The sequence below is a fragment of the Acomys minous genome, assembly GCF_964271855.1.
Source record: "Acomys minous genome assembly, chromosome: 12".
In the NCBI taxonomy this organism is placed as follows: domain Eukaryota; kingdom Metazoa; phylum Chordata; class Mammalia; order Rodentia; family Muridae; genus Acomys; species Acomys minous.
Genome location: NC_140493.1, coordinates 109,822,604 through 109,845,113, shown reverse-complemented (window position 1 = coordinate 109,845,113; position 22,510 = coordinate 109,822,604). Strand labels below are relative to the sequence as shown.

The following is a 22,510-nucleotide window of genomic DNA, read 5'->3' as shown; positions in this document are numbered from 1 at the left end:
CAGATCCTGCTGAGCTTTCATACCTAATGCAATGGGGTCCTGGCTCCCCTCTGCGTGGTCTGAGCTTGGCCTCCTGCGCTTATAGGGCCGGCTGGTTTAAGGCGACACGGTTGATAAGTAGAATGTAATTGTGAGCACTCAGCACAGCCTTGAGCGCATGTTTTGACTTCAAGAATGGCTGATCCTGGAGGGACTTGAATTTCTCCAGAGAAGGTTTTTTACAGTTGTTTTTTTAATGGAGTTTGTCTTAATTTAACACTTTGATTTAAACAACAACAAAAAAAAGATGGTGCGCTGTGTGTTATGCTCCGCACAGGGTCCAGCAGCAGATGGGGCAGGGTGCCGAGGGAGAGGGGAGGTGACACGGGCTCTCGCTGCAGGTCAACACCAGCATCGACGACTGGAAGACGACCAAGTGGAAGGACATCAACGTGGAGCAGATGGACATCGACTGTAAGAAGTTTGCCAAGGACGTGAGGTCCTTGGACAAGGAGATGAAGACCTGGGATGCCTTCATAGGGCTGGACAACACCGTCAAAAACATGATCACGTCCCTGCGGGCCGTGAGCGAGCTGCAGAACCCCGCCATCCGCGACCGCCACTGGCAGCAGCTCATGCAGGCCACCCAGGTACCACGGCTTGATGTGGGGCAGAGGCGGGGATAGCCACGATGTGGGGTAGCCTGAGCTGCCTGGATGGTGGAGCTGGGGTGTCGGTGCCTGAGGTTGACAAAGCCAGCGGTGGGTCCCTTCTATAATGCAGGCTCAGAAGTGGGAGAGTCTGTGTTTGCCTTCAGCTCTGCTGGTATCTGTTTTTAAATTGTCTGGGTTATTTTTATAAAACTGTGTTTGCTTCTCTTAATTTTGTCTCTTAACCCAGCTATCACACAAATAATTGAGACTCTCTTATATTTGTTTATGACACTTTACAACACAATCTTGAGCAGTTTACGTCATGTTATCCTGACTCCATCTTTTCCGAAACCCCCAAGTTACTTGCTTTTTAGTTCTTTCTTTGCTCCGGCTGCATCTTCCACCTCTCCAGCACCTCTGCCTGTGTACTCCTCTGGCTGAATCCCTATTTTCTTCTCCTAACTCCTCCCCTGGCTGGCAGGAAGTCCCGCCCTATTCTCTTCCCTGCTCACCGATTGGCTGTAAGCTGCTTTATTGGCATACGAGGGGACAACTGGGAAGCAGAGTTTATACAAGGTTGAAATAGGAGCGTCTCAGAACAAGACTTGCAACCAGATATGGGGGAGGGAGGTTTACAGAAATTAGCATTTGAATTACACAATAACCTTATGCCAACATTAAATTCCTTGATGACTTCATACAGGTATACAATGTATCTTGGCCATTTTCATACCCCCCCATTACTATCCCTCACCTCCTCCTACTCCCACTGAACGCTTTCTTCTCCCGAAGCCCCCCTTTATTTTCATGCCTTCTTGTTAGCATGTTTTATTTATCGTAGCTCACTGTGTGGAGTTAGGGATGTGCCTATGAGCATGGGCTAACGTTACTTAACATGAGCAAAAGCAATTTGCCAGTAGCCACGCCACTGAAGAAAATGACTCGCCTTCCACCAGCAGCCATTAGTTGCTGTGGGTCCTTGTGATCCCCTCCCCCATCGTGCCAGAACATGTGATCACAACTCTGTGAGTCCACAGGTTTGGCAGCCACAACGCGCCTGGAAGACTGGTTCTGTAGCATGGCTTCCCACCCTCCAGCACTTGCATGCTTTATACACGTGCACGCGTGCGCGCACACACACATCTGCTCCCCCGATGTTCTCTGAGCTTTGGAGGGGACGATACAGATACCCAGTTAGACTGAGCATTCAGCCATCAGTCATTCTCAGAACTTTGGACAGTTATGAGTCACTACACTAACCACCGCCCACTGTAAACAGAAGCTTCTCTGGCTCAGACGGAGAGCAGCACCCATCCATGGGTGTGATCATAACTATTTAGAAAGCGGCATGTGACACCGTGTCCGTTCAGCAAAGCAGTAGCGGTTTGTTCCCCTGTGGCCTATTGGCCTCCCCAGGCATGGACTTGTGACCAGGTCGACAATAACAGGCATACATTTCCCCTTGCTGGGCGGGCCCCAAGTCCTGCCAAAACATGGTTGGTTGCCTTATAGTAGTCACACCGCTATTGCACTAGTGAGCACATCTTCCTGCCAGGTTGGTATTTGCTGAGGTCATCTTGAAACTCAAATGTTTGCAGAGGCCCTGTGTGTACCATTATATACCAGGCCCTGCAAAGTGCATAGCCAGTTGTGACGTCACTGAACGTCCACATACAAAGTGCATAGCCAGTTGTGATGTCACTGAATGTCCATATGGCACAGGAAGCCTGGGGACGGTAAACTTGCTCCTCTGACGTCCCTTTGCATCTCAGCTCAATTCCCAGCACTCCAAAATGCCCAAGGATATCCCTTAGGCATTGATCCTGGCCTTAACACCCACAAAAGGCAAGCAAGAGCTCGTCCTCCATGTGCCAACAGCGAAACTGTACCAAATAGCCGTCTGTGTGTCCCCATAAGCCAGCAATGTACAGTTCCTGCCCCCTAGCCAGCAGGGGGAAGAAGAATGGCATTGTGGTATAGGGGAAGCAATGTCCTCTTTTCCCTCTACCCGCCTGAGGCTGGCTGACTGGGACCTGATCAATGCTCTCACAGAAGTCACCTACTGGGGTGCAACAGGAGTCGGTTAGCATGCACACTGTCACCTTGGAGGGGACGTAACACCTGGGATCACGGGCTACCTCAGCAGCACATCTTAGCGCAGCCATGAGACCACAGAGTGGAAGCTGGGGGGTGTGGTTTTTTTTTGGGGGGGAGGGCAATTGCTGTTTTCAGAGACAGAGTAGGGTACACCAGGTGCCTTCTACAGACTCCTTCAATGCCCTTACTGGGAGAGTGAGGTCTAGAGTCATCTCGGGGAGTTCCCGGGGACCCAGGACCATTGATAAATTGCTATCCTGCTTGGAGGCAAACAACCAAGGGCAGGGAGCCTTTTGTATTTCTTCTCGGAAACTACTGGACCAGTATCCAGGGATGAACTGTCCCAGCATCATCGCTGCGCTCCGATGATTCACAGCTCCTGGAAGAGGAGGCCACACCCTTGAGAAGAGCAGAGAGAAAGACTCTAGTTATGACGGTGCCTGGGCTTCAGCCACTGGTCATGCAGAAGGGCACAAGGACAAGGACTGGCAGATGGATGCAGGCTTGGATGAAACGGACTCAGGTGGATGAAGGAGCCATGGGAGAGGGGTGAGCGGAGAGCAGGTGCAGAGCCTTAGGGCAGTACAGGCAGGAAGCACAGTAGACGGCAGGTGCAGAGCCTTAGGGCAGTACAGGCAGGAAGCACAGCAGACGGGAGCAAATTGCTACTCTCCTGCCACCAGGGCAGCCCTCCTAGAAGGGTCAAACCCAGGCCTCGGAGTGCCCACCTGCGCCCAGAGTGGTGTCTCCTGGGTGCTGAGGGGAGATGCTGGGAGAGACCCGAGAGGCTCTGGCAAGCAACCGCGACATCCCAGTACTGAGGAGGCTCCAGGGGAACCGGTACAGCACTAGCAAGACAGAGCATCTTCATCTTCAAACCCTGGAAATCCTCAAACCTGAGCTTAAAATCTCATCCTGAGAACAGAAGGCGCAGGGCGAAGCTCTCTCCTTGTTTCTGTGGCTGCCTCAGGACCATGACACAACCCCCAGGTGGCTACAGGTGGTCAGTCACAAGAGCTTGTCACCTGTTATCTCTCCCCATGCAAATAGAGCATTGTGGGTTGTCCCAACCCCCAGCCAATGAGAGGCATTCGTCCTCAAAATCCCACCCCCCCCCCCCTGCCCAAGGGTTATAAGTCCCTGTGTCACAGGAAATAAAGCAGCCATGGATGTCAGAGCTGTTACACTGGGGGAAGAAGGGCTCCCCTTCTCCCAGAAGAATTCATCGCTGGATCCCTGGCCGGAAGGTCCCTGCAGAACAGCCCCAGTCACTGCTAGAGCTCTCTCCCAGCTGCAGCGAGCGTCTGCTGTTTGTCTCAGTCCACCCACAGTGACCCCCCTCACTCGGTCTCAGAGCCCTGAGCTCCCCTCTGCCACCTTCCCTGGTGCCGACAGCCCAGCTAAAAGAGCAGCAACATTCACTGCGGAGAAAAAGCTGCTTTTCCCGCACCCCCGGCTGGACCGCAGATCTTGTGACACAGACTTGGACCTTGTTCTACGTTCACTCGGGACCCCAAGCTCCACCCGGAGACCAATGGCACTCACACCTTCCAGTGGAGAGGTGCACACTTCTGACACGGTGCCCTGGCGGTGTCCCAGCGGCGGCCCTTTCAGGAAATGAGGAACCACACTGAGGCAAAAAGCATTAAGGGTTCAAGGCCAACCTGAGTTGCGTAGTGAGACTCTTATCTCAAAAAGAACAAAAGTAAATAAGAATAAAATGCCCCACCAAGAAAGATGAACGGGACACCTAAGTGCTTCGAGGGATGTGGTGGGTGTTTCCCTGAGCGGGATTATCAGGTGTCAGTTCCACCAGTGGGAGAGTGCTTGTTGGTTGCCAGGTTCAGAATCTGTGCTCAGAAACGTACGCCTCTGTGAAAGTGAGGATGTGGACCTGGGAGTCTGGAAGTAAGCAGAGGACCAGCTTGATGCGTTAGCTTCTGTTGCTGTGACGAAGCATCTGTGGTTGTCAACAGAAAACAGAAAAGGGTTGTTTTGATTTGCAGTTACTTACTTGGCCCTGCAGCTTTGGGACCATGTTGGCATAGTCCATGGTAGAGCTGCAGAATAGCCGGGGCTGTTCACGCCCCATGGCCAGGAAGGAGCAGAGAGAAGAGCCAGCATGTCACTGTCCCTCCGAGGGCACACCTGAAATGCCCTCACTCCCGTCTGCCAGACCCCGTCTCCTAAATCCCCCACCATTTCTCTGTAGTGCCTCCAGCTGGAAACTAAACCTCTAACACCTGTGCTTTTGTGGGGGGCGGGGGTGGAGAAGGGGGTCCCTCAAGATCCAAACCATAGCTGTGGGGTGATGGCAGCATGCCATCTTGTTAGTGGAGAATCAGTTCCTTGCCTGGTCCGGAACTCCCCTATGCTGCTGTGACGACGTGGGCCGCCTAAGCCACAGTGCCACACTCTCTCCCATTTCTGTTTGTTTGTTTGTTTTTCAAGACAAGGTTTCTCTGTGTAGCCTTGGCTGTCCTGGACTCTCTTTGTAGACCAGGCTGGCCTTGAACTCACAGAGATCTACCTGCTTCTGCCTCCCAAGTGCTGGGATTACAGTCATGTGTGCCACCACGCCCAGCTTCTCTCCCAGTTCTGAAAATGTCAGTAAGGAGGCTCCAGGCCAGGCCTTCTGGCCGCTCCCAGCTTCCGGCTCTGTGAGTTCACTGGTCCAGAGCTGCGAAGCCCTCTAACCTCTGGCTCCGCCTCCACGATCTCCTTCAGCGTGGCTCAAAGCCTCACTTTTTTGTTTGTTTAGTTGGTTGGTTGGCTGGTTTGTTTTTGTTTTTGAGACAGGGTTTCTCTGTGTAATAACCCTGACTGTCCTGGACTCACTTTGTCAACCAGGCTGGCCTCAAACTCAGAGATCCGCCTGCCTCTGCCTCCCAAGTGCCAGAATGAAAAGTGTGAGCCGCCACACCTGGCTAAAGCCTCACGTCTTTGTCTTGTAAGAGCTCCTGTCACTCAGATCTGCTGTAGAAATCCAGGATGATCTCATCCCAAGACCTACAGGTCAAACCCTGAGTCCTAAGTCAGTATATATCTTCTATTTTATTTTGGTTGTGAGCCCAGCCTTTAACGGCTGAGCCATCTCTCCAGCCCAGTATTTCTCAACCTGTGGGTCGCGGCCTCTTACAGGCGTGTGTGTGTGTGTGTGTGTGACTGACCCTTTCACAGAGGTCATTTAAGATCATTGGAAAACAGATGTTTACATTACAATTCATACTAGCAGCAAAATTACAGTTATGAAGTAGTAACATAAGTAATCTTGGCGGGGGGGGGGGGGCAGCCAGCACAAGGTGAGGGGCTGCACTGAAGGGAGGCAGCCCTAGGAAGGTTGAAACCACTGCCCTAAGTGAGCTTGCATCCCAGTGTGTGCTTTTTACCTCACTCCAGAGGGCTCTTGTGCTTACACGGCTTTACAGGAAAGGGGTGAGGCTTCGAGAAGGAACTGCCCCAAATTGCAGAGCCCCTGGGTCACAGATGAGAGCTTGGCCCACCGGCCAAGGCTCCTCTTGTAGGCTGCTTCCTGCTGCTGCAGTACACCTGGCCTCATAGGAAATACTCCCTTTTTTGTTTTCGTTTTTGTTTTCCCCACCAAGGTCAAGTTTGAAATGTCGGAAGAGACCACCCTGGCGGACCTGCTACAGCTGAACCTGCACAAGTACGAGGATGAGGTCCGCAACATCGTGGACAAGGCGGTGAAGGAGTCGGGCATGGAGAAGGTAGGCAGCGTGGCTGTCATGTGGTTCTCCCAGGAGGATGAGCTCGGTGACTGGGAGGGCCTCTGACCAGGGGGGGTGTGGGGTATGGAGTGGGAGGGGTGGAGGGAGAGTTGGGGGAAGGGGTGGGGGTAAAGGTTGTCTAGAAGCCTTCCTTTGATAGCTCGGGACAGGAAAATCATCCAATACCCGCAGAACCCAGTACCTTCAACTGGCCCACTCCAGGCTGTCCTCTCCCCAGTATGCGATAATAGCATATCTCCCCCTGCAGAGCCCAACACCTGCCCCTGCTGCAGTGTGAGAACTGCTCTGTGTTCCCTAAGACCCGACTCCTGGCTGTCCACCTGTGGGTCGGCCTCCGGGCTGCTGCTGCCTCTTGGCTCCCTGAGCAGCGTGGGCCTGCGTGTGTGCGTATGTGCACACGCACCCTAGTTTTGTTCCTTGTCCCGGGAGCGCTGAGCCCTCCCAGAGCTCTCCATCCCAGAAGCTCAACGCTTGTGAATCAGTTAGCTTTGTCACCGCTGGGATAAAATAACCCAGCAAGCAATGTACATAAGGTAGGGCTTGTCCAGGCTTCCATGAGGGGGTACAGCCCCTCACAGGGGGAGGCAAGACAGCAGGAGCAGAAAGCTGCTGGTCTCGGCGAGTCCCCACCGAAGCAGAAAGTGTACCAGAAATGGGGCCGTTCTATAAAACCTCACGTCACCCGCTTCCTCCAGCTCCTCCTTAAAGGCTCCACAACCATCCCCAACCACAGCACCAGGAGCCTGTGAGCGACACTGTATGTTCACAATACCCCCTTATTTCCGCTCCCCTGAAAGGTGCTGAAAACCCTGGACAGCACCTGGACCACCATGGAGTTTGAGCACGAGCCGCACCCACGGACGGGCACCATGATGCTTAAGTCGGATGAAATCCTGGTGGAGACCCTGGAGGACAACCAGGTCCAGTTACAGAACCTGATGATGTCCAAGTACCTGTCCCACTTCCTGAAGGAGGTGACCAGCTGGCAGCAGAAGCTGTCCACGGCAGACTCCGTCATCTCCATCTGGTTTGAGGTCCAGAGAACCTGGAGCCACCTGGAAAGCATCTTTATTGGCTCAGAGGACATCCGGTCCCAGCTACCAGAGGATTCCAGGCGCTTCGACACCATTGACCAGGAATTCAAGGTGAGCTCAGCCACCGGGGTGTTCCCAGAAGTGCCTGCTGTGGACAAGCCGGGCTCCGACACTTCCGCCCTCCCCTTCTCCCAGGCCTTAATGGCGGATGCTGTGAAAACACCCAACGTGGTGGAAGCCACAAACAAACCGGGTCTGTACGATAAACTGGAGATGCTAAAGAAGAGGTAGGTCGGGCTGGAGAGATGGCTCGGCGGTTAAGAGCACTGACTGCTCCTCTAGAGGTCCTGAGTTCAATTCCCAGCAACCACATGGTGGCTCACAGCCATCTATAATGTGATCGGATGCCCTCCTCTGGCCTACAGATGTACATGCAGGCAGAGCACTGTATACATAATAATAAAAAAAATAAATCTTTAAAAAAAAAATAGTTGGGTCCCCACCCCTGTATGCCCAGCCAAGGCGTTGATGGAGCATAGTTGTGTGCCACCTACTGTGCAAAGGCGCAGTTGACAGGCTAATAATATTCCACCTGTGAGGTGGATTAGGCCTGCCCTGTGTGACTGGAGGTGGTGGAGAATGGGGGCATCTGCTTAGAGTTTCTGAGATGATCTGGGTCTGTGGAGAAAAGGCTGGGTGCCGTCAGGAGGCTGAGAGGATGGGCTGGCCAAGATTCCCGCAGAAAAGGGCCAACCCCTCCTGCCCCACTCCTTCCTCTTAGCTTGGCTGTGTGTGAAAAGGCATTGGCTGAATATTTGGAGACAAAGCGACTGGCTTTCCCAAGGTTCTATTTTGTCTCCTCGGCTGACCTGCTGGACATCCTGTCCAATGGAAATGACCCTGTGGAGGTAGGCAGGGCCGCAGCTGCATAAACCCCTGAGCCCCGGGCTGGAGGGCAAACCCACAATGTATTCCGAACACAGTGTGGATTTGGCAAGTCAGATGACCCTCTTCCTGCTTGTTTTCCTTCTACGGAACAGGTGAGGCATTGAGGGGATTCATGGGCTGATCTGATCTGTGTGCCCTAATACCTACCCTGGGATCTAGGAAGATGTTTCCCCCAGGGCTCCTCAGAAGGACAGGCGCTGAGGAGGGGACAGGCTGGGATGCCTGTGATTGCCTCACAAAAGGGAAAGGCTAGAAGAAGGAAGAGGGCTTAAGACCACTCCAGGAAGCCTGGGGACACCAGCAACTCTAGGGCCCTTCCCCGCCTCCCCCCAGGTCAGCCGTCACCTGTCCAAACTCTTCGATAGTCTGTGCAAGCTCAAATTCCGTCTCGACGCCGGCGGGAAGCCACTCAAGTTTGGCCTGGGGATGTACAGCAAGGAGGACGAGTTTGTGGACTTTGATAAGGAATGCGACCTCTCTGGCCAGGTGAGCCTGGGGGGAGGGGCAGGCAGCACGCTGTCACTCCTGTCATCCACCTCAAGGAAACGCCTGGGGACCACTTTTATCTGATATATAAATGTATTTATATTCTCTCTCTCTCTCTCTCTCTCTCTCTCTCTCTCTCTCTGTGTGTGTGTGTGTGTATGTGTGTGTGTGTGTGTCTGTCTGTCTGTCTGTCTGTCTGTCTGTCTGTCTCTCCCATGTCTCATGTGCATGCCTGCCTGCCTGCCTGCCTGCCTGTCTGTCTGTCTGTCATGATGTGTAAGTGGAGGTCAGAGGACAACTTTCAGGAGCCAGGTCTCTCCTTCCACCATGTGGGCCCCAGGGATTGAACTTAGGCCAGCAGGCTTGGCAGCAAGCACCTCAAATTATTGGCATCTTGTTCAAAGAGTCGAAGATGCTTGTACAAGTAGCAAAAAACAGCCACCGCCAGCAGCAGCAGCGGCAAGAGGGTGGGGGAGTGGGGGGTGGGAAGAGAGATTATTTAGAAGCAAAGCAGAGGCGCAGAGCAGATACCCGGCAAGGGCAGTGGGCACAGAGACGGGTGGCTCAGAACGCTGGCTGTGCCCCCCAGCACTTCCTTCTGTGGAGCCAGACGGAGGAGAGGTGGGTTGGTGGCCCTCGATCTTGACCCTGCACATGCCCGATCATGCAAACCCGTGAGTCGCCTCATAGGGGATTCCCCTAAAAGTTGACAGAGGGTACATTCTGTCTCTTTGCCCACGCACCCAAAACTACTCATCCACAGTGGGGTGGGGGGGGCTCACTGCTTCTAGACTCAGGATGTGTTTGGTCACAGGAAGGAACTCATTAGGTCACCATAGGTCAGAGTGATGGTGACTTTGTTTAGAGAGAGGTGCAGGAGGAGGTCCCAGGTGGCCAAGCGCTTTGTTGGGAGAGGAATGTGTGAAGGCCAAGACAGGCAAGGCCCCTATGCTTGCCTGCTTTACTGGGGTGAGACGTGGGTGCGCCCTGTGAGGTCAGTGTGAGGTCTTTCCCTAGGTGGAAGTGTGGCTGAACCGGGTGCTGGACCGAATGTGTGCCACCCTGCGCCATGAGATTCCAGAAGCCGTGGTGACATACGAGGAGAAGCCGAGGGAACAATGGATCTTTGACTACCCAGCCCAGGTGTGAGATGGATGGGGACCCACAGCAGTGCCGCCCCAGGGGACCCTCTTGTGGCCTCCGAGGCTGCAGTTTACCCTCTGTCTGTTGGGGATGGCTTGAATTTCTTTGCATGAGTTCGGGTTTTTTTCCCCCCCCCTTTATTTTTATTTTATGTGTATGGGCATTTTGCCTGTGTGCATGTAAGTGCCACAGAGGCCAGAGGAGGATGTCCAATCCCCTAGAACTGGAATTTCAGGTGGTTGTGAACATGCATGTGTGCGTGCAGGAGATCAAACGCAGGTCCTCTGGCAGAGCAGCCGGCGCTCTTAAGCCCAGAGCCGTCTGACCAGCCCCATGCCCTCATCATTTTTCTTTTTTTTTTTTTTCTCCTTTGTTAGGAGATAGAGGTGGGGGCTTAAGACAGGGTTTCTCTGTGTAGCCTTGGCTGTCTTGGAACTCACTCTGTAGACCAGGCTGGCCCTGAACTCAGAGAGCTGCCTACCTCTGCCTCCTGAATGATGGGATGAAAGGCGTGCGCCACCCCACCCACGGCTATGACCTCATTAAGAACAATGTCTCATGCCCTGGGTAATTTCCAGGTGGCGCTAACATGTACGCAGATCTGGTGGACGACCGAGGTGGGCCTGGCGTTCGCGAGGCTGGAGGAAGGCTATGAAAACGCTATCAAAGACTACAACAAAAAGCAGGTGTGGGGACCCTGGGGCCCAGGCACTGCTAGGCAGGGTCCAGAAGCTCCTGCCTGTCTGGTTGGTTGGTTGGTTTTTGTTATTCGAGACGGTCTCTCTGTGTAGCCCTGGCTGTCCTGGACTCACCGCTTTGTAGACGAGGTTGGCCTCAAACTCACAGCGATCCACCTGCCTCTGCCTCCTGTGTGCTGGGATTAAAGGCGTGCGCCACCACACCCGGCCTAGAAGCTCCCGTCTTAATCAGCATTTCTATTGCTGTGATAAAACGTCATGACCAAAAGCAACATGGGGAGGAATGGGTTTATTACAGACTCAGCTCGCAGCTTGCAGTCCACCATACGGCGAAGTCAGGGCAGGAACCTGGAGGCAGGAGCTGATGCAGAGGCCGTGGAGGGATGCTGCTCACTGGCTTGCTCCCCGTGGCTTGCTCAGCCTGCTTGTTTCTACAGCCCAGGACTCCGGGCCCAGGGTTGGCACCACCCACAGCAGACTGGGCCCTCTCATATCAAGCACTAACTAAGAAAATGAACCACAGGCTTGCCCACAGGCTAATCTGCTGTGGGCGTTTTTCTCTACGGAGGCTCTCCCTAAATGACTGTAGCTTGTGCCGAACTGACATAAAAGTGGGCAGCACAGTCTGCCTTCTCCGAGGTGGAGCCCTGTATTCACTGTCTGGGCCATAAGCAGCCCCACAGCCATGCAAGTGTCAACTTCAGAAATGCAGGACTTTTTTTTTTAAACATTTTTTCTCTGTCTCTTCTCTGTCTCTCTGTGTGTCTGTCTGTGTGTCTGTGTGTCTGTCTGTCTGTCTGTCTGTCTGTCTCTCTCTCTCTCTCTCTCTGTCTCTCTCTCTCTCTCTCTCTGTGTGTGTGTGTGTGTGTGTGTAAACATGCTGCATCTCGGTGTGCATGAGGAGATCAGAGGACAATTTGTATGGGTCAATTCTTTGCTTCTATGGTTCAAACTCCGGTTGTCAGGCTGGATGGCAGGCACCTGTGTCTGTTGGGCTGTCTTGGCAGTACTCTTTGGTCCCTCAAGATTCTTGATTAGGTCTTAGGAGCTGTGTGTGTGTGTGTGTGTGTGTGTGTGTGTGTGTGTGTGTGTGTGAGAGAGAGAGAGAGAGAGAGAGAGAGAGAGAGAGAGAGAGAAAGAATGAGTGCTGTGTGGTGCTTGCTTGCTTGTGTGATACATTTGTGTGTGCGTGCGTGCATGCGTGCATGAACCTTGGGGGGAGGTTCCCCAGGAAGCTGCCCACCTTATTTTTGAGTCGGGGTCTGAAGCTTACCCATAAGGCCAAGCTGGCTGGCCAGCAAGCGCAGGGAGCCTCCTGGCTCAGCCTCCCTGTGTTGGCTTCTCCGGGCAGAACTTTACTGGCTGCACTATCTCCCCAGGGCCTTCCGGCATGTGTAACTTGATCCATCCTGCTGGCTTTGCTGGCAGCTGTTTTTACTGAATGTATGGGCTCTTCCCCTGGGGCTCCACAGTTTCCTCACCTGGGAGAAGACATTTTCCATGTCTTCATTGTGGTAAACAAGGGCTGGCTATCTCTCGCATACACGCACATGCACGCACTCATGCACACACGCACACCCACGCATATGCACGCACACATGCACTCACAAACGCATGCACACACACCCACACACACTCGAGCATGCACAGGTCAGTCTCTGTGGACCTCCACAGCCGGGTGACCCCCCAGGTGGGGGGCTGCAAGGTGGGGCCCCAGCACAGGCGCCTCTCTCTGCAGATCAGCCAGTTGAACGCGCTTATTACTCTGCTCATCGGGAACCTCAGCCCGGGCGACAGGATGAAGATCATGACCATTTGCACCATCGACGTGCACGCCCGAGACGTGGTGGCCAAGATGATCACCGCCAAGGCAGGAGCACCCCAGTCCCTCAAGGGCTGGGACCCGGGCTTGGGGCTGGCCACACACTCAAGGACTCACGTCTCTCCCTGTTCCCTGTCTCCAGGGTGGTGACTGAGGAGGTGGCTGTCCTCCATAGGGATGAGTGGAGTGCCAGAAGTTTCCACTCTTTTACGTGTGTTTGTGTGTGTGTGTGTGTGTGTGTGTGTGTGTGTGTGTGTGTGTGTGTCCATGTGGAGACCAGAGGATGACCTTAGGTTTCTCAGGTGCCGGTCACCTTCCTTTTGGAGACAGGGTTTCACATTGGCCTGGAACTCGGCACACAGGCTGGCTGGCTGGCCAGGAAGCCCCAGGGGTCCCTCCCCCACCCACCCCCCATCTCCATCTCCCCAGGGCTGGCACTGCAAGCCATCACACTGGCTGCCTCTATGTCACCACAGGTTCTGGGGATTGAACTCAGAAAGCTCTTTACTGACTGGGTCAACTCCCAACCCCAGAAGACCCTCTGTGTAGCAGGGTGCGGCCAGGTGTGCTGAAACAGTTGTAAGATGGCGGCCTCCAGCCGACACACGCTCTGCTTCCCGCCGCAGGTGGAGAGCTCGCAGGCCTTCACCTGGCAGTCGCAGCTCCGACACCGCTGGGATGAGGAAAAGAAGCACTGCTTTGCCAACATCTGCGACGCCCAGATCCGGTACTCCTACGAGTACCTGGGCAACACGCCGCGGCTGGTCATCACCCCACTCACAGACAGGTGAGGGCCACCCACAGCCCAACGCCCACCCACCTGCACCACACACCTCAGCCCTGAGGCGAGGAGAGCCCAAGTAGTGAGGAGGCCCTGTGCTTAGGTTCCAGCTCAGCCTTAGGCTGCGTCCTGCCGTGACGCTAGCTCTGTCCCCAAGGAGGAAGAGCGCTATGAGGGTCCTCGTGAGTGTGTGAGGGTGGAGTAAACTGCAGGCCAATAGACCACACTCAGCCCAAGAGGCCCTCAGTGCGCGTCTGATGAGTCCCAGGGGCCCACTCCCCAAACCCTCTGGAGGCCCATGCCTGTCCCTCAGTCACAACACACAGTTCCTGCTCTCTGCCTTTTGTCCCTCGGGGGCTCAGCAACTACAATAGTGCCCCCACCCCCACCCCAGTTAACAGAGCAAAGCACAGTGTGGTGTGGGTCATGGGGTCACGGTGCCCCAGGTGACTAGAGGTGTCCTCGGCAGGTGCTACATCACACTGACGCAGTCCCTCCACCTTATCATGGGCGGAGCCCCTGCAGGCCCCGCTGGCACGGGCAAGACTGAGACAACCAAGGACCTGGGCAGAGCCCTGGGCACCATGGTGTACGTCTTCAACTGCTCTGAGCAGATGGATTACAAGGTATGTGGTACAGGGACATGGATCCCTCACATGGGCCTTATAAAGAGAACCCCGGGGGGGGGGGGGGGCAGTGACTAGACACCCAGAGTGCCCTGCCAGCGCCCCCTTGTGGAGGTAGGAGTCATAGCACCATGTGTGGGGGGGCAGGGGAGCGGGGTGTGGCAGGAGGGCTTGTGACCTCAGTGCCAAGATGGCCCTGATGACCAGAGACCACAGGAGTGAGGGGACAACCTGCTTTCATGTTCAGCGTGGGGTTAAGGTGAAAGTAGTGTCCTTGTGTACACTGAGAGGGACAAGCGATTGGGAGGTCAGCTCCTCCAACTCCATGGTCACATCTGCCCAGAGGACTAAAAGGGAAAGCAGAGGGTGATCCTGGCATACAAGGAAGGAATGGGGGGGGGGGGGCAGGGGCCCTCAGTCTGCAGGGGACTCCCTCCCCTTGGATGAGCCCCACAGCCGAGGGGTCCTCTCCCAAGGCTGAGGAGAGTGCCCGTGACCCCTGCTGACTGAAGGTCATGCCATCATGCCCCCCTCATGGGCCCTAGAAAATTGAAGTCCGTTTGATCCCCGTAAGGGGTTTCTGTTTGGACTCCATGCAGCCCCGGCCCACCTTGGAGGACACCCCTCCTTCGCGTGCAGAAAATTAGAAGGTGAAGGGGCAGAAAACAGCTGGGGAATTTCTTTCTTTCTTTCTTTCTTTCTTTCTTTCTTTCTTTCTTTCTTTCTTTCAAGATTTATTCATTTGTTATGTATACAGATTTCATTATAGATGGTTGTGAGCCAACATGTGCTTGCTGGGAATTGAACTCATGACCTTCGGAAGAAAAGTCAGTGCTCTTACCCTCTGAGCCATCTCTCCAGCCCCCACTGGGGAATTTCTAAGCTTGCCTGTGCCTGAGCGTTTTGCTTAGAGAAGCACTGAGATGGCGCAGGTTGCTGTCTCTGGGCACCCCGCAGCTGCCACGCCAGTGTGCCAGGACGTGACCCTGCTTCCCAGAGGCCTCTGGAAGCCGCTCCCTCCCTCTGATGTGGCTTTCCCTTTGTAGTCCTGTGGAAACATCTACAAGGGCCTGGCCCAGACGGGAGCCTGGGGTTGCTTCGATGAGTTTAACCGCATCTCCGTGGAGGTCTTATCCGTGATTGCTGTACAGGTAGGGCCGGCCCTTCTGCTCCACCTCTGGGTCAGTGGGGAGCCTAGAGCTTTGCCCAGCCTTTGTGGTACCTCAGACCCCAAAGACACTCCTGTCTGTCCACCCCAACAGCCAGGCACTGGACAGCGTGATGACCCCTGCCCTGGCTCCCAGGGGGACCTAGGGGTTTATACACAGAGGAGACAACGGAGTGAGAAACACATAGGTAGCCCCTGTGCCCCAGGGAGGCAGGGAGGCATAATTGATTCTGCCTGGGGGTGCTAACATAGATGATTATGTCGGATGTGATAGCACATGCCTATAATCCCCGCCACTTTGTGAAGCCAAGCCAGGAGGATTGCCACAAGTTCAAGGCCAGTCTGGGCTATGTAACAAACTCTAGGCTAGCGAAGACTATAGATTGAAACCGTGTTTTGAAAAAACAGATGAGGAGGAGAGGGGGAGGAGGGAGGGAGAGGAGGGAGAGAGAGAGAGAGAGAGAGAGAGAGAGAATATTTCACAATTCTTAGAAGGCTTCGGAAGGTACAGTTGGGTAGCAGACTAAGCCAAAATGGCCCAGGATGTAGCACCCCAGCACACACTCCACCACACGGATAGTCTGAGGGAAGGAGGCGATGTAGAATTGACAGCTGGGGTGATCACAGCTGGGCTGTCTTATCTAAACATGGTCTGAGCAGTTGGCTGCCTGCAATTGGCTGGGACTCAGGCACTTGCCTCAAGAATTAAGTTCCGAGGTCTTTATGCACCGGTTGGGTTATAGGGCATTTGTCCACGGGATATCCATGTAGGGAGAAACCCTCGACAAAGCTTAAACTCTGCAGAGGTGGCCTCAGGCCAGACCCCTGAATTTACAGAGGAGAGCATGCGCTTTGGTGTAGGCATCAGTCCAGTATAAAGACTAACAAGACAGCAGCAGGTGGGGAAAATGAGCCTGTGTGTCTGGGAAACCTTCCTAGCCGGGCACAGAACAGCAGTGGGGTAGGATGGAGAAACACGGGGCTCTAAGGCCCGCTGCGGCCGGCCAGCCTCCAGTGTCACATCAGCTTGAGATCCCTTTCCTGGAGGCCAGAGGCCCAACTGCGAAGGCACTGGCAAACCAGGCCCAGCTCCTTACCCCAAACTCAGCCGGAAAAGGGAATGCTGGAAAATGGGAAAGGAAGGTGGGACACCAGGAAGACAAGGGACGGTGTTCTTGTCCTGGGTGGGGCAGGGGTATGCAGGTTGAGGGGAGTGTTAGCAAGAGCTGCAAGGTTACGCAGGAGGAGTACTGTATATACACCTCAGTACTCTAGTGGGGTGGGGTTTCCACTCCTGTCATAAGACCTTGGTCCTTCAGATTTGTCGTCCCTGGCACAGAAGTGGGCCTAAGAAAGGTGGAGGTGCCCAACTCGCAGCCTGCTGTCCGTTACCCATCAGCCACCTTTCTGTCCAGTAATAAGGCAGCTGCTAATTCGGCTAGAATTTCAGTAGGAAAAGCCAGTAGGGATGTAGGGACAGGGTTCCTGACCACTCATGTGAGGAGATGCGGGGGAGAGAGGACCCACAGCCTCGGGAACCTTAACCTTCAGATCTCTCAGCAACCCCCCCATCCTCCCCCCCACCCCCCACCACCTCCCCACCCTGTTCTCCAGTCTGAGAGTTTGCCAAGGCGGCAGCCACCCCTCCACCCTCCTCCTCCCAGGGTTAATCACTCACCCCTGACCCAGTCCACACCCAAAGATCCTGCCCCACTCTAAAGTCAGGGACAAACCCTAGAATGTTCCATGGCTCCCGTTTGACGGTCCAGATGTTTGCGGACACAAGTCAGCAAGGAACAGAAAGCTGAAAGGTCCTAGTTGCAGCGGGTCCCAGTTATTGCCTTCTAGTCCTGCCTGACGTGAGCCCCGTGGGCTACAAAGTGGGAAGGAAGCCCAGCATGACCCAGTGAGGCCTGGCAAGACCAGGCAGGCAAGCTGTGTGCTGGGAAACAGCCTATGGCTGGAAGAGTTCAGGCATAAGCCTGGAGCGCCCTCAAGTGGTGGCCGTATGGTTTGCAGCTGCCTTCTGTAGGTTTTTCTAAAAGCCCCAAGTGCAGACCAGATACCCTGGTGAGCAGGAGGTGGCCTCAGAGACTCTTAAATACAGACATGATTACTATCAGGGCTCTGGTGGGTTCTTGTCAGAGAATTGACAGAATTCAGCCAGGGTCATGGCCAGAGGGCACTCCTGAGACAAAAAGCCCACCATGAACAAAATCACGGAGGCAGACAGCTCAGCACTGACAGAAGTCATGGATGGTGGCAGTGTGGGGGCCATTGCTAAGTCACAGCCGTCACATTCTGTAACTGAAGTCGAGGAGCAGGGTTGGGGCAATGATCCAGTCAGTGAAGTACTTGGCACACAAACCCATGGATGTGAGCTTGACCCCCACAGCCCATATCAAAGGCCAGATGTGGGGACTGGAGAGACAGCTTGGAGGTTAAGGCCACCCATCTCTTTCACAAGACCAGAGTTTGGTCCCCAGCACTCATACGAGGTGGCTCACAGCTCCAGGGAAGCCAACACCCTCTTCTGGTCTCCTCTGTCAGCCAAACACATGCACACACAGACACAAGCATATGTATACATATTTTATTTAAAGGAAGGGGGAAAGCCAGATGCTGCCAGGTGTGGCATAGGTGTGGTGGCGTACACCTTTAATCTCAGCACTCAGGAGGCAAGAGACTCTCTGTGAGTTCAAGGCCAGCCAGGGTTACATACTGAAAGCCTGTTCCAAAACACAAATGAATCCAGATGCAAGATGAATAATTCCAGTGCTTTGGATGGGGAAACAGGAGGAGCCCCCAGGGTGCTCTGCCCAGCCAGTCCAGTCAATTGGTGAGCTCCATATTCAGGGAGAGACCCTGCCTCAAAAAAGCAAGGGTAGAGCAATGGAGGAAGACACTCAGTGCCAAGTGGCTTTCACATATGTGCACACACACACATATATACAGGCATTCGCACACATAAATGGTTCCATCTAAATGTGTGTATGTGTGTGTGTGTGTACGTGTGCATCTAGGTAAAGTGTGTCCAAGATGCAATTCGGGCCAAGAAAAAGAAGTTTAACTTCCTGGGAGAGATTATAAGCCTCATCCCCACCGTGGGAATCTTCATCACGATGAACCCAGGCTATGCTGGACGCACAGAGCTGCCCGAGAACCTCAAGGCCCTATTCAGGTGAAAGGGGAGGGCCCCCCGCAGTGTCCAGGACTGAAGAGCGGGTACAGGGGGTGGAGGAGTCCAAGGCCACCTCCCAAGATGGAGTAGGGGGTAACAGGGTGGCAAGCAGATCCCTCAAACGCCCTGGGGCTCCCCGAGCTGAGACAGTCCCCAGCTGAGACGCCTGCCGCTCTGCATGAGGGTTCTCACAGGAGTCGGCAGAGCAGGTGAGGCCTAGAGCTTCCAGAGCCGGGTGTGAAGACTGATGGGGGAAGGCTGAGACCCGTGTCCATGCACCCAGAAAGTTGACTGGCAGGGACACATGTACCGGGTGTAGAGGGGCAGGCGGTGGCAGCTGAGGGACTTTCACCAGGGAGGTGAAAGTAAGCGGGAGAGGCTGCTTGCTCGCTCATCTCTCAGGCCCTGCGCTATGGTGGTCCCTGACTTCGAACTGATCTGTGAAATCATGCTGGTGGCCGAGGGATTCCTGGAAGCCCGCCTCCTGGCCCGGAAGTTCATCACCCTTTATACCCTGTGCAAAGAGTTGCTCTCAAAGCAGGTGCGTTCTTCCAGTTCCTAGGGCTCCTGGCCCAGCCTGAGGGGAGCCACACCTCTGTCTCTGCCATCCCTAACCCCGAGATCTGCTCAGAGCCTGGCAGTGCCAGGTGTCCACTGTGGGAAGGTGTGCTCACACCTGGTGTTCCCACTCCCTGCAGGATCACTACGACTGGGGCCTGCGGGCCATCAAGTCTGTGCTGGTGGTAGCTGGCTCCTTGAAGAGGGGAGACCCCACCCGGGCAGAGGACCAGGTGCTCATGAGGGCACTGAGGGACTTCAACATCCCCAAGATCGTGACGGATGACCTGCCTGTGTTCATGGGGCTGATCGGGGATCTCTTCCCCGCTCTGGACGTGCCTCGGAAGCGAGACCTGAACTTTGAGAAGGTAATTCTCCTTTCCTCGACCGACTCTCTCTCTCTCTCTCTCTCTCTCTCTCTCTCTCTCTCTCTCTCTCTCTCTCACACACACACACACACACACACACACACACACATATGCATCCTGAGAAACCTGCTTCTTTGCTGCAAGGATTCTTGGGCCATGAGCTGCTGCCTGCTCCCCAGCCAGCCCCAGGCTGCAGAACTACTAATCACAGAAGGGCCTGGGGTTGGGTCTCTGAGGCGGCGGTGTGAGTGCCTGGTGACATCAGAGGCAGAGCTTGGAGGCAGCTTACAGGTAGTCTCTGCGTGCCACCTTAACCTTGTCGCGCGGCTCTCAGATCATCAAGCAGAGCATCTTGGAGCTCAAGCTGCAGGCGGAGGACAGCTTCGTGCTGAAGGTGGTGCAGCTGGAGGAGCTTCTTCAAGTCCGACACTCGGTGTTTGTCATTGGGAACGCGGGCAGTGGCAAGTCCCAGGTACCTCCCCTCCATCACCTGCCTCCTTGACCATCACCACCACCCCTCCCCTCCCCCCACTCACACATTCCTGTCTCTCAGCATTGCCTGGGGCCCAGTGAACCCTGTAGGGTGGCAGCCAACACCACCAGCGCCACTAACACTAAACCAGCCAAGGGTCCTGCTGAATGCCCTCAGGGTGGGCCCCTTATCTTACCCTCTTGCCAAAACCCATTTCCAAAGAGCCGGGGGGCTAGGGTAGAGTAGCTGGGCATGATGTCACTTATCTTTAATCCCAGTACTCAGGAGGCAGAAGCAGGTACATCTCTGGGTGCTTAAGGCCAGCCTGGTCTACATAGAAAGTTCTAGGTCAGCTGGGCTGCATGGAGAGATCCTGTTTACGAAAATGACAAGTCACAAGGGGTCCTGGCAGGAAGTTATTGTTTAAAAGGCAAAAAGTGTTGTGGGGGGGAAATGTGTCCTTAAAACCATTTTGTCCCTATTTTGGTCTGTTTTCTCTCGATGCATTACCTGTGCTCTGAGAATGGAGCATGTGTGCTTTTCCAGGTCCTAACATAGTCCCGGTGCACTCTGGGATTGGTGGGCTGAAGTTAGCTCCCGTCGCCCAGCCTGCACCACTGTCTATGGGACACAGACTCAGCAGGGCCCTGGTTCTCACTGAACAAAACCGTCTGAGGCTGTACAGGTGCTGCCCCACGCAGACTGTGCGCCAGGCCCCGGTACAGGTGCTGTGGACACTGAGCCAGTGAACAATCCCCACCCCTGTCAGGTCCTCAAATCCCTCAACAAGACCTATCAGAACCTGAAGAGGAAGCCCGTAGCAGTGGACCTGGACCCAAAGGCCGTCACCTGTGACGAGCTGTTTGGCATCATCAACCCTGCGACCAGGGAGTGGAAAGATGGTAGGTAGGGTGGGGCGTGACGCGTCAGCCATGTGCCTGAGCAGGGTCCCTGAGACAATCACAACCTGTGCAGGTCCCGGCCAGGTCCCGGCCACTGCAGAAGGGCCAGTGGAGCCAGTGGTGGGGCACTCGGGGCACAGTGCACGTGCACCACCAGGTGGGAAGGAAGAGGGGGCTGAGATTGACTCAGAGACCCCTCAACCCCAAGGGGGACCCACAGGAGGAGCTGTGCTGCAAGGGTGAAGGCCCCAGAGCGCCTGGCATGCTGTTTAGCCCCTTCACTGTGACCACGAGTGTCACCAGCATCCCTCCCTACAGGCCTGTTCTCAACCATCATGAGAGACCTGGCCAACATCACGCACGACGGTCCCAAGTGGATTGTCCTGGACGGGGACATAGACCCCATGTGGATCGAGTCCCTCAACACAGTCATGGATGACAACAAGGTACATGACTCATGGGTCCCCCGCTGAACGCCAGTCACCACCACGAGAAGGGGACAGCGTGAGAGCTTACAGGCAATATGCGGTGTACACACGGTGCTGGGGGTAGAGGTGGAAGCAGCTGGGTGACTGGGAAGGAGTCCATCATGAACTACAGAAGGCACCTGCCACAAGACATTCTCCACAGGGGGGGACACAGATCCCTGCGCTCTCGACACTCCCATGTTCCTGCCTCAGTGTGGGCTGGAGTCAAGCTTGGGGCTCATTCCCCAACTCATCCATGCCCAGCATAGAAACAGCATTGGTGGTGGTGGGGGACAAAAATGGCCTCCAGAATAGTCTAGAAGCAACTTAAGGAAATGATTCTCACTGGGCAGTGGTGGTGCACGTCTGTAATCCCAGTACTCAGGAGGCGGAGGCAGGCAGATCTCTGTGAGTTCGAGGCCAGCCTGGTCTACAAAGTGAGTCCAGGACAGCCAAGGCTACACAGAGAAACCTTGTCTCGAAAAACCAAAAAAAAAAAAAAGGGGGGGGGGAAGGGGAGGACAAGAAGGAGGGAGGATTTTTCCCAGTTGAAGACCCTCCTGGGCTGCACAGTAAGCCCCTGTCTCAGCAACAGGCCTTCTCAGTAGGGTAGACAGAGACACAGAGGAGAGGGTTGTAGTTTTGAAGAGATGCCTGTGTTGGCTAGATGTGCAGGGGGCTGGCGGCAAGGAAAGCTGAGAGACACAGGTTCATGTGTCCATGTGTGTCTTCCTGGGTGGCTCATTTGGGGACTGCCACTGACCAACAGGCTTGCTGTGTCCTCCCTAGGTCCTCACCCTGGCCAGCAATGAGCGAATCCCCTTGAACCGCACCATGCGGTTGGTGTTTGAGATCAGCCACCTGAGGACAGCCACCCCGGCCACCGTCTCCAGGGCCGGCATACTCTACATCAACCCTGCTGACCTAGGGTGGAACCCGTGAGTAAGGCCTGCGCGCTCTCCTTCCACGCTGTGGCAGAGAAAGTAGCCAGCGGGCTGAGTGGTAGGGGCACGTGGGTTGGCGTACCCATCCACTCACATAAGCACCATGTGCCATCTTGCCCCATGTTCAGTGCACTGTGTCAGAGAGGTGCATGCTTGTATGTACCGTGCTGGCTCACGTCACTGTCACTGAAGTGCAGGGATGAGACGTATGACATGCACAGTGACATCATAGCAGGGCAGCTGGGTTTTAAGCACATTGTTTAAAAGCTGGCGGTTTAGGGTGTTGGGATGAGGGGGAGGCCTGGTCTACCTGGAGATACCGTTGTCCCAGAGGTCCGGAGAGTAGAGGGCGCACTCAGCAAGTTCACGCTCTGGGTCAGCGTTCCAGATGAGGATTGGGACTTCAGGGAGACCCCGGGATGGATGGAGAATGA

General features: G+C 54.8%; 1 protein-coding gene across 6 annotated transcripts in view; it reads left to right on the top strand.

The window, feature by feature from the left end:
• The window catches only part of DNAH17 (dynein axonemal heavy chain 17), a 119,418-nt gene that overhangs the window by 37,452 nt on the left and 59,456 nt on the right, over window positions 1-22,510 (top strand). For 5 of the 6 annotated variants that reach the window (XM_084749025.1, XM_084749027.1, XM_084749028.1 and 2 more), the window contains exons 26-44: window positions 381-629; window positions 6,335-6,457; window positions 7,276-7,623; window positions 7,708-7,799; window positions 8,294-8,420; window positions 8,794-8,946; window positions 9,964-10,089; window positions 10,668-10,775; window positions 12,526-12,657; window positions 13,236-13,396; window positions 13,860-14,016; window positions 15,063-15,167; window positions 18,208-18,365; window positions 18,768-18,906; window positions 19,064-19,291; window positions 19,626-19,763; window positions 20,533-20,665; window positions 20,984-21,111; window positions 21,922-22,070. In XM_084749025.1, coding sequence (XP_084605151.1) covers window positions 381-629; window positions 6,335-6,457; window positions 7,276-7,623; window positions 7,708-7,799; window positions 8,294-8,420; window positions 8,794-8,946; window positions 9,964-10,089; window positions 10,668-10,775; window positions 12,526-12,657; window positions 13,236-13,396; window positions 13,860-14,016; window positions 15,063-15,167; window positions 18,208-18,365; window positions 18,768-18,906; window positions 19,064-19,291; window positions 19,626-19,763; window positions 20,533-20,665; window positions 20,984-21,111; window positions 21,922-22,070 — 2,954 coding nt within the window. The remainder of the gene's footprint in view (window positions 1-380; window positions 630-6,334; window positions 6,458-7,275; window positions 7,624-7,707; window positions 7,800-8,293; window positions 8,421-8,793; window positions 8,947-9,963; window positions 10,090-10,667; window positions 10,776-12,525; window positions 12,658-13,235; window positions 13,397-13,859; window positions 14,017-15,062; window positions 15,168-18,207; window positions 18,366-18,767; window positions 18,907-19,063; window positions 19,292-19,625; window positions 19,764-20,532; window positions 20,666-20,983; window positions 21,112-21,921; window positions 22,071-22,510) is intronic. The other variant, XM_084749029.1, reaches the window with a different exon arrangement.